This window comes from Cenococcum geophilum (assembly GCF_001692895.1).
Source record: "Cenococcum geophilum 1.58 unplaced genomic scaffold K441scaffold_68, whole genome shotgun sequence".
NCBI lineage: Eukaryota > Fungi > Ascomycota > Dothideomycetes > Gloniales > Gloniaceae > Cenococcum > Cenococcum geophilum.
The window spans coordinates 149,965-163,832 of record NW_027137626.1 but is presented as its reverse complement, the minus strand read 5'-3'; the positions used below and the strand labels follow the sequence as shown (position 1 = coordinate 163,832).

The following is a 13,868-nucleotide window of genomic DNA, read 5'->3' as shown; positions in this document are numbered from 1 at the left end:
CGTCGCCCACCTAAAAAGGTGCCAAGAACTGGATATATATATATTCGGCGACGAGGACGACGACCAGGAGGACGTTAAGGATTACGATATATAATATATTATATAAGCTTACACTTACACAGTGTATTACACAGTGTAATACACCGTGTACACGTGTAATATTCTGACTTACACGGTGTATTCACACCCCTACTTTTCAGGCACAATCCGCGGCTGCAGCTGCTAAGTTGTGAAAACTTCCCGCATCGAATTACGAGGCATATTACATGATAGCTAAAGGGTAAAATAACGATTGACGAAATAGATGTTGTGGTTTTAAACTTGTTGGGTTTCGGTCGTTAGAAGATTTAGTTTGGATTTGTTTTACCCTATTTCTTTCAAATCTTTGTATTACTTGCGACCCAGCCATGGAACAGCATTGTCTATTTCAGTTTTCCTATTTCGAGCGTATATCACGTGATTCTTAAATTAATTGCTTCCCGAGTTCCGGAAGGTCTTCAAACTCGCGGCGTTCAATACCGGGTATTGACATTTTACGCCGTAAATAAGATCTCTGTCCGGCATTAACCCTAGCTTCGGGTTGACCCGATCCTTCACATCTCAAACTCCCAGACAAGACCAGAAAGGCCCAGCAAGGCCCGAAATAGGTTTAGACCAGACTTAAGACCTCTACACGTAAGCATCCTTCGGCCATCCTCAAGTCGCGAGGCTTAGATACCCTTGCATGAATTCAGGCCGGAACAAGTAATCAAGTATCGAAACTTGATGTCCTAAGTATAGCCCTGTTTTAGCCCACTATTAACCCGAGGGTTCCTGTCCCTTTCATTTTTTTTTCCGGTCACGCCATGACGTAGTGTTGATCTCTAAACTCCATCTCAACGTTAGGCTAGTGTCGGAGGATCGAGAACCAATCGTCTTCCGAAGCAATGCCCATCTTCAGCATTTCAGGGTTTGGTAGGGCTGAGAGCCCCACTGCCGGTGGACCGAATGGCATGGCTGTGTTCATGAGACACTGCTCAGGCTTCCAGTCCGGTGGAATTGGGGGAAACCAGTTATAAGGAACGTGGCACCTGCGGCTCTTAGGATCCCGCAATACTATTTTCTTTTGATTTCGTAGTAGTTTTCTTTAATCATGTATTCACGAACACTATTTCGGCTGGCCTTGCCAACCTTCCTTCTCTCTCTCTGTAAGTGCTGTATGCTTTCCTCGAGTCTCTGCATCAACGGTACCGGGACCATCTCGTAACTACAAGACTCCCTCAACTATTCCCAACTCCATAGAACCGGTCTCATCAATCCCCGCCAGCCCACCCCGCCACTAACACCTCCCCAGACCACCCCCTCGCCACCAGCCTCCTCCACATCACCGCCCGCACCCCCATCGCCCCCGGCACCGAACTCCGCATCCTCCCCCTCGGCGACTCCATCACCTACGGCTGGAACAGCACCGCGGGCACGGACGGCTACCGCCTCAAACTATCCACCGACCTCTCCGGCTCCGACCTCCTCTTCATCGGGACGCAGCGCTCCGGCAGCATGTCCGACAACCACAACGAAGGGCACCCCGGCTTCACCATATCCCGAATCGCGGCGGTCGCCGGGCCCGCGCTCGCGATGCGTCCGAACATCATACTCCTGCACGCCGGCACGAACGACCTGCACAACCGGCCGCCGCCGGCGAACGAGAGCTATGCGGATGCGCCGGCTAGGCTGGGGGCGTTGGTCGATGAGCTTGTGGAGAGGTGTCCCGGGGCCGTGGTGCTGGTGGCGCAGATTATTAGTGTCGCGAGTGCGAGTGCGGAGGCACGGATCAGGGCGTTTAATGAGGCGGTGCCGGGGGTGGTGAGGGAGAGGGTGGAGAGGGGGGGGAAGGTTGCGGTGGTGGATATGAGTGGGGTTGGGGTGGGGGAGTTGGTGGATGGGTCGCATCCGTAAGTTTTCTTTGTTTTTGGAGTTGGTGCTGGTGCTGGTGGTGCTGTGGTTGGGGAGAGTGGAGAGGCTTGGGCTAATTTTTGGCATAGGACGACTGCTGGGTATGCGTATATGGGCGATTTATGGTTTGCGGGTTTGCAGGCTGTGGCCCAGAAGGGGTGGATCACGCCGCCTGTGGGCCGGATCTAACGCTGCTGTAGGGGGGATTGATTGTAGTGGGGAAATTCATGATATATGATGGGGAAGATGTGCTGGCAGAGATATGAGGTTTGAGGTTTTATGCATCGCGGTGGGTGTAATTCTAGACGGCACTGGGCATGGAAGGCGTTTGCATGCATTGGCTTTAGTTTCTATTATATTTTAAATAATTTTTTTAATAAAATATAATAAAAAAAGGTTTAACGTAGGTGATAGGTGTGAGGTGAGATGTGGATAGGGAGCTCAATTGATGGAACAATAGGGTATATTGCGAGATCAGACGAATCCTTGAGAAAGAGGCGTGCGAGTTGCGAGGTAAGGAAGGGGTTTCAGCCAATAAGCTGAGATGCCCAATTATTGTTTTGCCAGTGCACGGATTATCAGATGGTAGGACGCTACCAGGGGAAGAGATACAAAGTCTCACCATCATTTAGACGCTCGCCTAAGTCATGATTCAGACATTCAAAACACGGATGCGGAGGAGCGCGGCCGCTATTTGAGCGAAGTTGAAGAAGCAGAAAAGAGTGGCAGTGCCAAGAAAGGAAGCTGGCTGAATTGATTGATTGCCCAGGGAAACAAGCGGATGGAGAATCAGCTGCGAGCAGAGCAAGAGAAAGGAAAGAGAAAGGATGGGGTGATTCATTAAACCCTTTCAAGTGCCTTTCGTTTGGTATCCCGCTCATGGTGCAGCTTGGACTACAAAATATAACTTATGAAAACAAGGCTTTTGAGCATATTATGTCCTTTGTTGCGATCACTTGATACTAGTAACCCAGCGTGAGCCGACAATTGTCCCATTCCCTTACGCAACTGCATGACGTCGTTAGGCTATTCCCGAATCTGATAGGCTACTGCACCATTGAGGTAATAAAGGGTGTATATCATCCTCAAAAGGCCTGCTCAACTATAAGCGCTTCGGAGACTAAGTTTTCAAAGATATCTTGCTCAATAACCGCACCAAACCTGTGATTCATTTAGCAAATCATCTCAGCACATACTAACATCGATAGGGTGCAAAGGGTCACGCACCCATAGCACTTCACCTCCTTCATTAGTCTGCTCGTCAATTTCCTCAACCTACCCACTTCCATCCCGGCGAAAGAGGGATGTTGCCGAATGTAATTCCAAGCTTGTACAGGTGTGACCTCATCTCCTAAGTTCAAATTTGATGAAAGTTCTAAGAGACGTTCCAAGCCTAAATTGGGGGTTTCCCAAGTGGCATGTGTATGTAGATGTGATGTCGGGGCAGAAGGAGCTTGGAACAGTAGCTGAGCAGAGGCTGTGAAGGCATGGCCGGAAGGTGCTGACGGTTCTTTGGGATCACCCTGTGTATGTGAGAGACAGGGACTTTCAAGGCTACACCCAGGTATCAGTCGTGATATTTGAACACCAACTTTCGTAGAGTGAAAACTTACGTTAATACAAACTCTGTTCCGACATCCGTCACATTCAATTCGCTTATGTTAACTGGGTTTCTTGCCGAAGAGGATAATCCAGAGGCATCAGTGTTTGATGTTGTCGACGTTGAGACTGTACATACTCATCAGCGTTAAGTAAGTCGACCCCACAGAGCGGCAAGAATACATGAATTACCAATGTTACCAGCACCTGGGGTATTACTTTCGCGCTTTCTGAAGAACCCAAATCTCCGGCGTCCCGGGGGATCGCCGCCGCTACTGTCTGATAGTATGAAATCTTCGGCCTGCTGGTCTGAATCGCTGCTCGTATTTTGCACGTGTAGCTGTTGCATTTGGTAGCTATTCGTTCGAATACTAATCACAGAATTGGCGGAAGACGTGCTCTCGACCAGGGGTTGAGGGGCAGAGTTATCATTCAGCGATGGTAGCTCGATACCATGCTGTAATATTATATTCTTAAGTTTCTCAATCTCTGTATACAGAGTTTTTGTTTCTTGTAATATTTTCGCTTCATTCGTGCGTAATTGGAGAACCTCGGATTCCAGTGATTTAATATAAGCCTCCTTGCGCTCGCGATGAGTTCTGCGGTGTATCAGTGCCAATATTAAGCAAGGGGCGAAGTATTTTAATTGCTAGTGCACCTTTGCGCTTTTCGTACTTGCTCTCGGCGTTTCAAGTATGCGTTTTGCTGGGGTTTTGACGCATCTTCTGCCTCACCGGCATCTTCTATATGTTCTCAGAACTAGCGTTAGAATGACCCGAATTCCGAATTAAGCCTATCCGGTAAGACCAGATACTCAAACCAGAAGAAAAAATTTAAAGATAGATAATAGACGAGACATATTCATTGTAAGTATAAAAATCACCTCTATTGTAGAAATGCAGCACAGAAACAACGGGCTTGTAGTGTCAATCAACCGAAAAAACTTCGTAAACAATCCCGCGGAGGTAAGCAGACGTACCATTGGGAGGGCGCCGATACTCTCGGAATGTGAACTTCTTCATTTCTAAGACAAGTTTCAATAGTAGTGTGAATAACTTCAAAACTATCAGTACAATGTGCACATATAAAAGCCGTATAATGTGATGAATTGTGGCCACCGAGATGGAGGATAAGAATTCGGCGACCAGTGAATACACAGAGTTAGCCTTCCACTGCCAAGAAATATTCTCGGGGGAGCTGCACTTCACACGAGGATTAATAATGATGAATCTCAGCTGAATACCAGCAGTAGGCGGTGCGAGGGATGATCTTCAAGGGTATAGCTATCTGAGGAGATAGGATGGAAATAGTACGATCTGAGATGAACAGCTTGCTGCGAATTAGCTTCTGGAGTTAAAAGGGAGCAGCAATTCAATACGGAGTAAGTTAATTCGGAGAACCAAAACGGCTTGCAAGGCAACACCCCTTTTAACGGACCAATCGAATAACAGGAGGTACTGTGCTACCTGATTTTGAGATGGAGATATATATTGAGTTCTTATCCACATTTAAATTCTGGCGGATGAGCTGATATGCCCGCAGAGAAACGACGTCTTCCTCCCAGAGGACCTGCTCCAAAACGTTACAAAGCCAAACCAATCCGACTTCTCCACCTTCGTCGGCTTAACGCTGCTTCGAAAGTCATGCACGTTTAGTAAAAACGTTAATTGCTAAACCCGAAAATATAAGTATTGATTGTTACCACTAGCCTTGAGCGGAATTCGAACCAGTCTCCTCTCCTGCATCTCCCCGCCGAAGTTCGCAACCAGATTTACGCGCATGTGCTTGGCGGAAAACTGGTCCATGTGGGCATTCCAGAAAAGGAAAGCAGCAAAGACGTATGCCACTGGCTCCATTCTGCTATGATCTCCGAAGAGGACTTAAGTCTACGCGCAGTTCCAGGTCCCTTGAGATCCATCATGACGATCAAATTCCGCCGTACTCTACTCGTCATCACTGGTGTACTAAGCCGACTGCTCGCCGTGGGTCCTTAGAAAGATGGCACAAATTGCTGCATCTGGGATTACTTGATACCTGTAAACAAACATATCAAGAAGCGGCGTTACTATCATACAGTCTAAACACTTTCTCGCTCTCATCAGCGGACACATTGACTCGCTTCACCTCCGCCCTCATTCCTGATCAACGCCGGGCGCTTCGAGCGTTTTATTTTCGTATTCCCATCCATGATGATGTGTGGAGCACATGGCCGTGGAACGATGCAATCACGGTCGCTCTGGTGAAATCCTTACCCGGGCTGCGAGTCCTGCGCCTAGACCTAGAAGGCTCTTTCATAATTTAGCCGATAATGTATTATATTCTACCCTATCACGCTAGATCGTGAAATTCGGAGCTTTTAGATTAGTACTAAGACGCTGTAAGAGTTTCCCGGGCCATCAACAGGTACGCACTATTCGGAGAACTGGTGCGTGCAATATATGTAGGACCACAACTTGGACATATTGTAAGACTAAATGCAGCTACGGGTCTAGGTTCCGGATCCTGCCGCTCAACGGCGGTCATCCCTTCAACAATTTCTCCACTTACAGAGCAATCAGGATAGTTAACCATAAAACGCACACTAACTACCTTTATAACATCCTCTAACTAGCGAATCTAAAAAAGCTATACTACACTCGCAATGCGACTTCCTTCAAAACCTTCACTCTCTTTCCGCACCTGCTTGCATTTGTCCATGGCCTAACTCCAAGAACGAGCAACAGTACCGCCCTGCCAACTTCCTACGGCATGGTCCTCTTCCCCGCCTTTCAAGCTATAGACGTCTTCGGCCGACTAGTCGTCCTTAACATCCTTGCTCTTCAAAGACCCCTGCACACCTCACTACTATCGTCAACACTCGAGCCCGTCTCCACAAAGCCTACCGTCATGAACGTCTCCGGGTCCAACTTCTGCGAGCCCATTGTGCCAACGCACACTTTTGACGCGCCACTGGAGGATTTGGTGGTGCTGTTCGTGCCGGGCGGAATTGAGACAAGAGGAGAGGCCCTTGTAGCCCCAGCGGTCGAGTTTGTGGGGAAAATGTATCCCAGGTTAGGATATTTGGTTAGTGTGTGTACGGGGGCGACGATTGTGGCGAAGACGGGGCTTCTCTTCCTTACCGTTGCATCTTGGGTTCAACTTCATAGCAAATTTGACCATCTGCACTACTCGGCACTAGCTTACCAACCCCTCATAGGCAACAGCCCAGGGCCTAATGCAAACTGGATTCCTCAAGCTCGTTGGGTGGCCGATGGCAACATATGGTCTTCTCCCGGCGTCTCGACGGGGATAGACGTGGCTTACGCTTTCATTGCAGCATTGTATTGGGATGATGTCGCTGGCGGGATTGCCAACTCGAGCGATTGTGTGCGATGGTTGGACCCTAACTATGATCCCTTTGCGGCGGTTTGGAATGTCATGAAGTAGATGAGGACAGTGGTAAGATCTGATAGTGAGTGATGATTAGAAAGTGGTACAGATTAGTACATCGGAAGCGGGATTAGCGTGTGGTATGAGAAGGTATAAGCGGTATTAATTTCTCGGATGTGTCAACTCAGGATAAACTCTTACAATCCGAGGAACATCAGCAGCTCTCCAGCTGCTTGGCCCATCTGTTTCCCCTCAGTGATATCATGAGGCCAAGGTGGATCCACTATTCGACTTTCATAGCCTGCCTTAACAAGCATATATATCTTGGGTGCGTTCTTTCTCTGTTTCATGCGATGCCTTTGGACCTGAACCACCTCTAAGATATATGACCTGCGCATAACCCAGGTGATCCTTGCCATTCTGCGTCATACCAGTGACTAAGCGCTTTCATCCTCACAACATGACAATAACTTCTCTACTTGTCACGTCTCTTATATCTCCTTACCCGCAATACGCTGGGTGTTGAACTCCCAAAAGCGTCTGCAGACATATTTTGGACACATTTGCCGTGGGCGCATGCGCAAAGCCCCCCCACCTTACTTCTTGCAAGCCACATTAGGTGGCGCTCCACTCCCGCTCTAGGCCTAAACCACTCGCCAAGAGGTACTATCGACAGCTAGCTATGAGAAACTCTCTCCAAAAGGCTTAGCCTGACAAGAGATCACAGTCAGATCGCTCAAAACATGCTTGAGACATAGCTTCCGTAAATCTTTAGGCATCAGGAATATATTTATAGCTTTACGCAAAGGAAAGCACCCCGATCACTTGAAAGAGATTGTAATATACTCTTTTCTAGACGTCCACAGACTAATCATTGGAGCAAGATCCAGTGCGAAAGGGGTTTCGAGGAAAGCCGATCGCCCTCAATATCCCGTGGAGATGGATCCCACGTCCTAGAAGGCGATGTGATCAAATTTTGCGTACGAGAAGGCCGGCTCCTGCAAATTACTTTCCGAGCAATATGCAACGCATAGAGCCCACCCTTTTTTGCGGTGGCACAGCGCAAGACCACTTCAGCAGCATGCAAGTTTTGTATTTCCTCAGGATTCAGCTCCATCACTGCTTATTTTTTGGACTCATTGGTTCGGCTGGAGCCTCCACCGGTACCTGTGTGGAGCTCAACTCAACCGGTCCTCCCACATTCACACCCATCCCAATAGGCTGGTCGTAGACCTGCTTATGCGGATCATAATATTGCCCGTAAGGCTGCTCATACGGATGTTCGTACGTGTATCCCGGGACCTGCTGGTACGACTGCCTCGGATCGTTCTGCGGGTAGCCACCCAATGCGCCCTGCATCATAGCTTCAGCGCTGCCCTGTCTCTTTGGCTGCTTCTTCCGTAGGATCCAGATATACCAGAGCAAGCCAGCGATTGCGATTAGGGCGATAGGTCCGATAACAACGCCGGCGATCCATCCTTTGCTCGACGAAGGCTGAGGGGTGGAAGTTGAGGTGGATGTTGGGTCGGAAGTAATTGGAGTTGAAGAAGAGGGAGAGCTCGTCGTGGAAGGGCTGGAAGCTGTAAGGGTTACGACGAGGGCTCGTGGTGGTGTTCGGTAGGCAGTCCAGTTTCCGGTGCCGCAGCCGACGTAGGTGGCTGGACTTTTATCGTCGGAGTTTGTTAGGATGAGAGCCGTACGGCAGACAGACATAGGGGAGTTACTGTCACGTAAGTACAGTCAGCGAATGTTTTAAAAATACCAAGAACGAGGCAGGGCACCATGTTGCCGTTGATCCACCAGATTTGAAGATTATGGAATGACCCGAGCAAGAGGTCCACATCACGCAATCCGTTCCTGATGCCGTTGTCGGACAGCATCGTCCCCAAGTCCCAGTCTCGTACCAGGTACTACTTGCCGGGCAGATGGTTGGTGACCCTATAAATTCGTTAGTAAGATAACCATAGAAGACGACAGTGTCTGTACTGACAGTTGTTGTCCGCGCTTGTGTAGCCAACAAAATTCGCGGAGGTGATAAGCGCGACCGCTGGAGAAGTGGTTGTCTGTGCTTGTGCAGAAGCAAAGAGAAAGCAGAAAAGATATGAGGGCAATATCCCAGTTGTGATGCGTCGTATTTGCGCCATGATGAGTAGAGGGTTCTAATAACGAGTGGAAAGGATATACGCTGAAGGAAGGCGTGACGTTAGGAACGGCAGGACGGCGCGAACCTTGGAAGTACACAGACTTATTTTCCACGATCCAGTCTAGTAACATGTAGCCAGAGCAAGCGCCTTAGCATAGAGAGTACCCGAGCTATGGGGAGTGCACGTGGTGGCTGGGCTCCTCTGAAGTTGACTAAAAGTTCTTGGTGTTGAGAAGCTCAGCAAAATAACATCACCACGCAAATCCCCACAATTACACGGACACTAGCACGTAAACTAATTCAGATGAAGATTAATATTGGCCACCACTAGTTACACCCCCTAATTACTGCGCGTACACCCCCCAATTTGATACACGCACACCCCCACTAAACAGGCTTAGATACTTCCTCTTTACGTTAGAAAGTCACGTGTGTTTAACTTGTATGCATCTGCATCACGAAAGTCAAACTTTTAAAATGCAACTTTTATAACTATACCACCATAATTAAATCTTAATTTTAACTATAGTATAACTTGTAGAGTTTAAACCAGAGCTGCCAAAGGACCCCTTAGTAAAGTCGTGCTGAAAGGGTAAGGCCCCACGACCGCTGTAAGCCTGTGAAATATTGCCGCAAGCCATCTTACAGAGGCATCTTGACTTCCACCACCATTCTTACCACCATAATACTACCTATTTATTCCTGGCTCGATTAAATGGATTGCGCAGTGATCTGTAAGGCAGTAAGTAAACTAATTTGGCTTCTACTGCCTCTACAGGATCGCCCGTGCCTATGCCCACCCGTCAGTTTTTACGCGGAATTTTAACGCTGTATAGCCCTGCCCTTTGGCGAACTTGTTAATATCATTAAGGGCAAAGTTTGCGCAATCGTACAGCTTTAACGGAGGTAGGTTAAGAGCCATGGTAGATGTAGGGAAAAGTAATGCAAATGCGAGGTGTCGATTTTGGTATGGGCGCGCGACCGTCGCGCACTAATGCAGATGCATACAAGTCAAACACACGTGACGTTCTAACGTGAAGAGGAAGGATCTAAGCCTGTTTAGTGGGGGTGTGCGTGTATCAAATTGGAAGGTGTACGCGCAGTAATTAGGGGGTGTGTAACTAACGTGAGCAACGGGGTTATGACGGTCCATGGGGTTATGACGGTGGGGCCTTACCGCCTTCCGTATTAGGCCTACCGCCTTCCTAATTGAGTATATTGCCGCCTCTAAAATCAAAATATCAACAACTTCGCCTACTTTTTAATGCTTAATCCTTAATCAAAAAATAACCACTAATATAACTATGCCCTGGTGGCCTCTGCTGATTAGTAGGGAGGATTAGATATAGAAGGCTATTATTGCCTGGCATTCTGGCCTTTATCTATCCAGAGAAAACTATATAAAAGCTTACGGCGTAAATCCGTAAATATTTTGGTGTTCACGGCTCGGCTGAGCGCCCGCTCAGTCGCTGAGCCGCACGTGACACATACAACCCCCGTCGACATTCGCGGATGTCCACGGCCGAGCCTGCAGCCAAGCCGTGGACATCTTCGAATGTCTTTACCCCTACTGATCGAGTCGCTGATGCGCGCGTACTATTGGCCTATTGGCCCAGNCATGCGCCCGTTTATTTACCCTATGCGGTAAGGTTACTTATCCGGTAGGTATGCTTTCTCTACCTCTCCTCCCCGGTTTATGTCTGCGTATATAAGAAAATAGGAACCCCCCCTTATAGCACAGCTTCTCTAGCAGCGTCCTACGTATCTTAAAAATGCCGTTAATTAGTCGCGTAAAGATTAACGTTGTAAATAATGCCGAACTACGCGCTAACGCGTAGAGTATCCTTACCCTTATATGTTCCGAGAGACCTAAAAATATATCTCTAAATTATAAGCTAAAGCAGAAAGAGTTTAAGGTAAGTAGGTAGGTACTTTATGGAGTAATATACTTATAACTAACGCGCGTCTTTCTAGGCCTTTTATAAGCGGAAGTAGTACTATAATAGCAATACCGTTACAAAAGAGAAGCTACTTCTTTTCCTTATTAAGGAGGTTATAGGCCGGCCACTAAAAGGAAAAAGCTATAAGGCTAGTAATAATATACCCTAAGATAAGACGCGGCTCTCTTGGCGCTTAGTTCGCGGCTATATTACTACCCTAATAGACCTCTACTAGACGTAAAAGGGTATAGGGATAAATAGCTACTAGTCCCCACAGGAGGATAATATTAGGGATTACCTAAAGGTTCTATAACGGAGGGACGCGTAGTAGGAAAAGGAATAGTTTATAGATAAGGGTAGAGATATACTACTTAACGGATATATAAAGGATGAGTTTAAGAGCGTCTGCCGCGAGCTATAGGCCCGCGGAGACTCCTTACCAGAATGCTACCTCTGTACGCTTATAGATATCCTACTAGGCCACTATATACTTACCCGCGGTAGTAATAGGCGCTCCGCCGAGATCTTAGACCTATTTATCTTTAAGTTTAAGAGGGAAGGTTTTACGCGCTATATACCCCTAATATTTACTATACGCGCTAGTAAGCAGAACCAGTATAGCCGCCTTAAGACTATTAAAGCTCTACGTAATAAGAAGCCGCTTATTTATATACTTAGTGGGCTAGCTTTTTACCTTTTATACTACTAGAACCTTAGCGATAAGCCGTTCCTAGACTTTAGTAAGTAGTTAGTATAGTATAATATCCGCCTAATTAAGAGCAGCGCTAGGGACTATAAGACGGCCTTCTTATATAACTTATAGCGGGAGTAGGTTACTAAGGTATTCTAGGCTGTTAGCGTCTTCTTATAGAAAAAGACCTATATTAGGCGAAGTGCTAGCGCTAAGACAGCGGAGCTAAAAGGGGTTAGTTGTTAGCGACTTAGTTAATTAAGGCACGAGCACGGTAAGAGGGGCGCGTAAGCCTATATGATTGGTAGTCTATAAACGAGGATCTAAAGCTAGAGAAAGGAAAGGAGAAGAAGAGCAGCGCTGGTTAAAGTAGGGTTCTTTTTATACGGTCTTCTAGTCACGTGACTGTGAAGTTCTGCTAAGTTCTGCCAAGTTCTGCCAGGTTCTACTAGTGCTATAACATTACCCCCCCCTTTATAAAAGCCTGCCCTTAGGCTTTATAGTCCGTATTATGCTTATAGGGCGTTCTTATTTTTATGTTCTTCCAGTAGCTTATTATCTTCGCTATACCAGCACTCTATCTACTCGTCTAGGTACTTTAAGGGTCTTGGTTTATTAGGGTAGCGGTTATAGAATTCTTAAAGCTTATAGGGACTGCTAATAAAGTTCTATATAGGGTACTAGGTAGGATCTGGGTTATAGCCTTTCCAACTAACGCGGTACTTTAGCGTTTTCCTTACTAGTTTATAGGCTAGTACTTCTTTAATTTCCCATTCGTTATCGCCATTAACTTAAATTAGTAGGGGAGGTTCGTTTTTTTATCTAGGTAATAGGTTATTTATAGCTTTCCGTAGCTTATCCGGCAAGAAAACGGGGTAAACCTTAATTAAATCCGGAAGCTTTACTTTATATAAGTTACCTATCTTCTTAAGGACCTTATACGGTCCCGCTATCTAATAGTCTAGCTTATAGCTAGGCCGTTCCATCTTCTAGTTCTTTGTCGTAACCTAGACTATATTGCTTACGGTAAAGTCGGGTTCGCGCCTATACTTATTTGCCTGCTATTCTATTAATTTTTAGGCCTTTTCTAGATTTATACGGGCTACCGTCTAGGCTTCCTCTAAGCGCTTAGCGTACTGCTAGGCTTCCTTATAAGATAGTTTCTTGCGTATAGTCCGTGGTTCTTCTGGTCTATCCTAGTTAAAGCTTATTTAGGGTAAATACCCTATTTCTAGTTAGATAGGTGCAAATCCCGTAGAGTTATGGGGTAGGATTGCCTAGGCATAGTCTATTAGGGGTAGCAGTTCGCCCTAGTTATCCTAGAAGTAGTTAATAAAAGGCCGGAGTCTCTGATCTAAATATTAATTTATAATCTCCGTCTGGCCGTTTATCTAGGGGTAGTATACTATAGAGAGCTTTAGCCTAATACCTAGGATCTAGGTAAACTCGTTCTAGAAGGCTAATATAAATTGCGGGCTGTAATCGGATATAATAGTATCTAGTGGTCCGTAAATGCGGTAAACGTAGTGGATATATAGTTAGGCCGCCTCCTTAGCATTAATATTCTTATAACAGGGAATTAAAAACGGGCGCTTACTAAAGTGGTCAACTAAAATCATAACCATATTATATCCGTCGCGGTCTATTGGTAGCTTATAGAAGTCTATAGAGATATGCTACTAGGGGCGGTTAGGTATTGGGAGAGGTTTTAATAGTCCTAGGGTCTTATCTCGTGGAATTGTAGATCTATAGTAGCTGTCGCAGTTCTGTATATAACGGTTAATATCTATAATTATTCCGGGCTAGTAGTAGCGGTTACTAATAATCTTATAGGTCTTATTTTTTCTAGGGTAGGCTATAAAGACCTGGGTATAAGCTTCGGCAATAAGCCGGGTCTGTAAGTTCTATTCCTTAGCTACTACTAGCCGTTCCTAGTGCTTAAGTAGTCCGTTTTTAAGGGACTATAGGCTAGCAACGTTCTTTGCCTTTTTACGGTATTCTTATAGAGAGGGGGTTGTTTAGTTAGCCTATAGTAGTTTATTAATAAGGTTAAGTTTAGAGGAGTTAATAGGATATATCTCGGCGCCTAAGGAGTTCGTGCTTAGTTCTGCCCGTATTTAGGGGTTAAGGTATTCTAGTTATAGTAGCGTCTAGGTCCGTAGTAAGATCTTTATAGCCGTCTGGTTATCTAGGT

At 46.5% G+C, this 13,868-nt stretch overlaps 5 protein-coding genes across 5 annotated transcripts; 3 read left to right on the top strand and 2 right to left on the bottom strand.

Moving 5' to 3' along the window:
- The first annotated feature begins 749 nt into the window (after positions 1-749).
- On the top strand, positions 750-2,077 carry K441DRAFT_669149 (carbohydrate esterase family 3 protein). Its single transcript, XM_067650106.1, has 2 exons — positions 750-1,187; positions 1,334-2,077. The coding sequence occupies exons 1-2, from the start codon at positions 1,133-1,135 to the stop codon at positions 1,933-1,935; spliced, it is 657 nt and encodes a 218-aa protein (XP_067497883.1). The 5' UTR covers positions 750-1,132; the 3' UTR covers positions 1,936-2,077.
- An 838-nt stretch (positions 2,078-2,915) lies between these two features.
- K441DRAFT_312299 (uncharacterized protein) lies at positions 2,916-4,826 on the bottom strand. Its single transcript, XM_067641111.1, has 6 exons — positions 4,511-4,826; positions 4,190-4,274; positions 3,724-4,130; positions 3,546-3,660; positions 3,160-3,486; positions 2,916-3,093 (listed from the first exon to the last, which is right to left on the bottom strand). The coding sequence occupies exons 1-6, from the start codon at positions 4,551-4,553 to the stop codon at positions 3,018-3,020; spliced, it is 1,053 nt and encodes a 350-aa protein (XP_067497882.1). The 5' UTR covers positions 4,554-4,826; the 3' UTR covers positions 2,916-3,017.
- Positions 4,827-5,243: 417 nt separating this feature from the next.
- Positions 5,244-5,653, top strand: K441DRAFT_427519 (uncharacterized protein; the record flags this gene model as incomplete). The annotated part of the gene is made up of 2 exons (XM_067641595.1): positions 5,244-5,336; positions 5,501-5,653. Coding segments are annotated over 2 exons (246 nt in total), but the record flags the coding sequence as incomplete, so codon positions are not given.
- Positions 5,654-5,854: 201 nt separating this feature from the next.
- K441DRAFT_312283 (class I glutamine amidotransferase-like protein) lies at positions 5,855-7,166 on the top strand. Its single transcript, XM_067641110.1, has 2 exons — positions 5,855-5,956; positions 6,024-7,166. Exon 2 carries the CDS (start codon positions 6,280-6,282, stop codon positions 6,955-6,957), a length of 678 nt encoding a protein of 225 aa, XP_067497880.1. The 5' UTR covers positions 5,855-5,956; positions 6,024-6,279; the 3' UTR covers positions 6,958-7,166.
- Positions 7,167-9,689: 2,523 nt separating this feature from the next.
- On the bottom strand, positions 9,690-9,998 carry K441DRAFT_669141 (uncharacterized protein; the record flags this gene model as incomplete). Its single annotated transcript, XM_067650105.1, has 2 exons — positions 9,844-9,998; positions 9,690-9,731 (listed from the first exon to the last, which is right to left on the bottom strand). Coding segments are annotated over exons 1-2 (164 nt in total), but the record flags the coding sequence as incomplete, so codon positions are not given.
- Between the last annotated feature and the right edge of the window lie 3,870 nt (positions 9,999-13,868).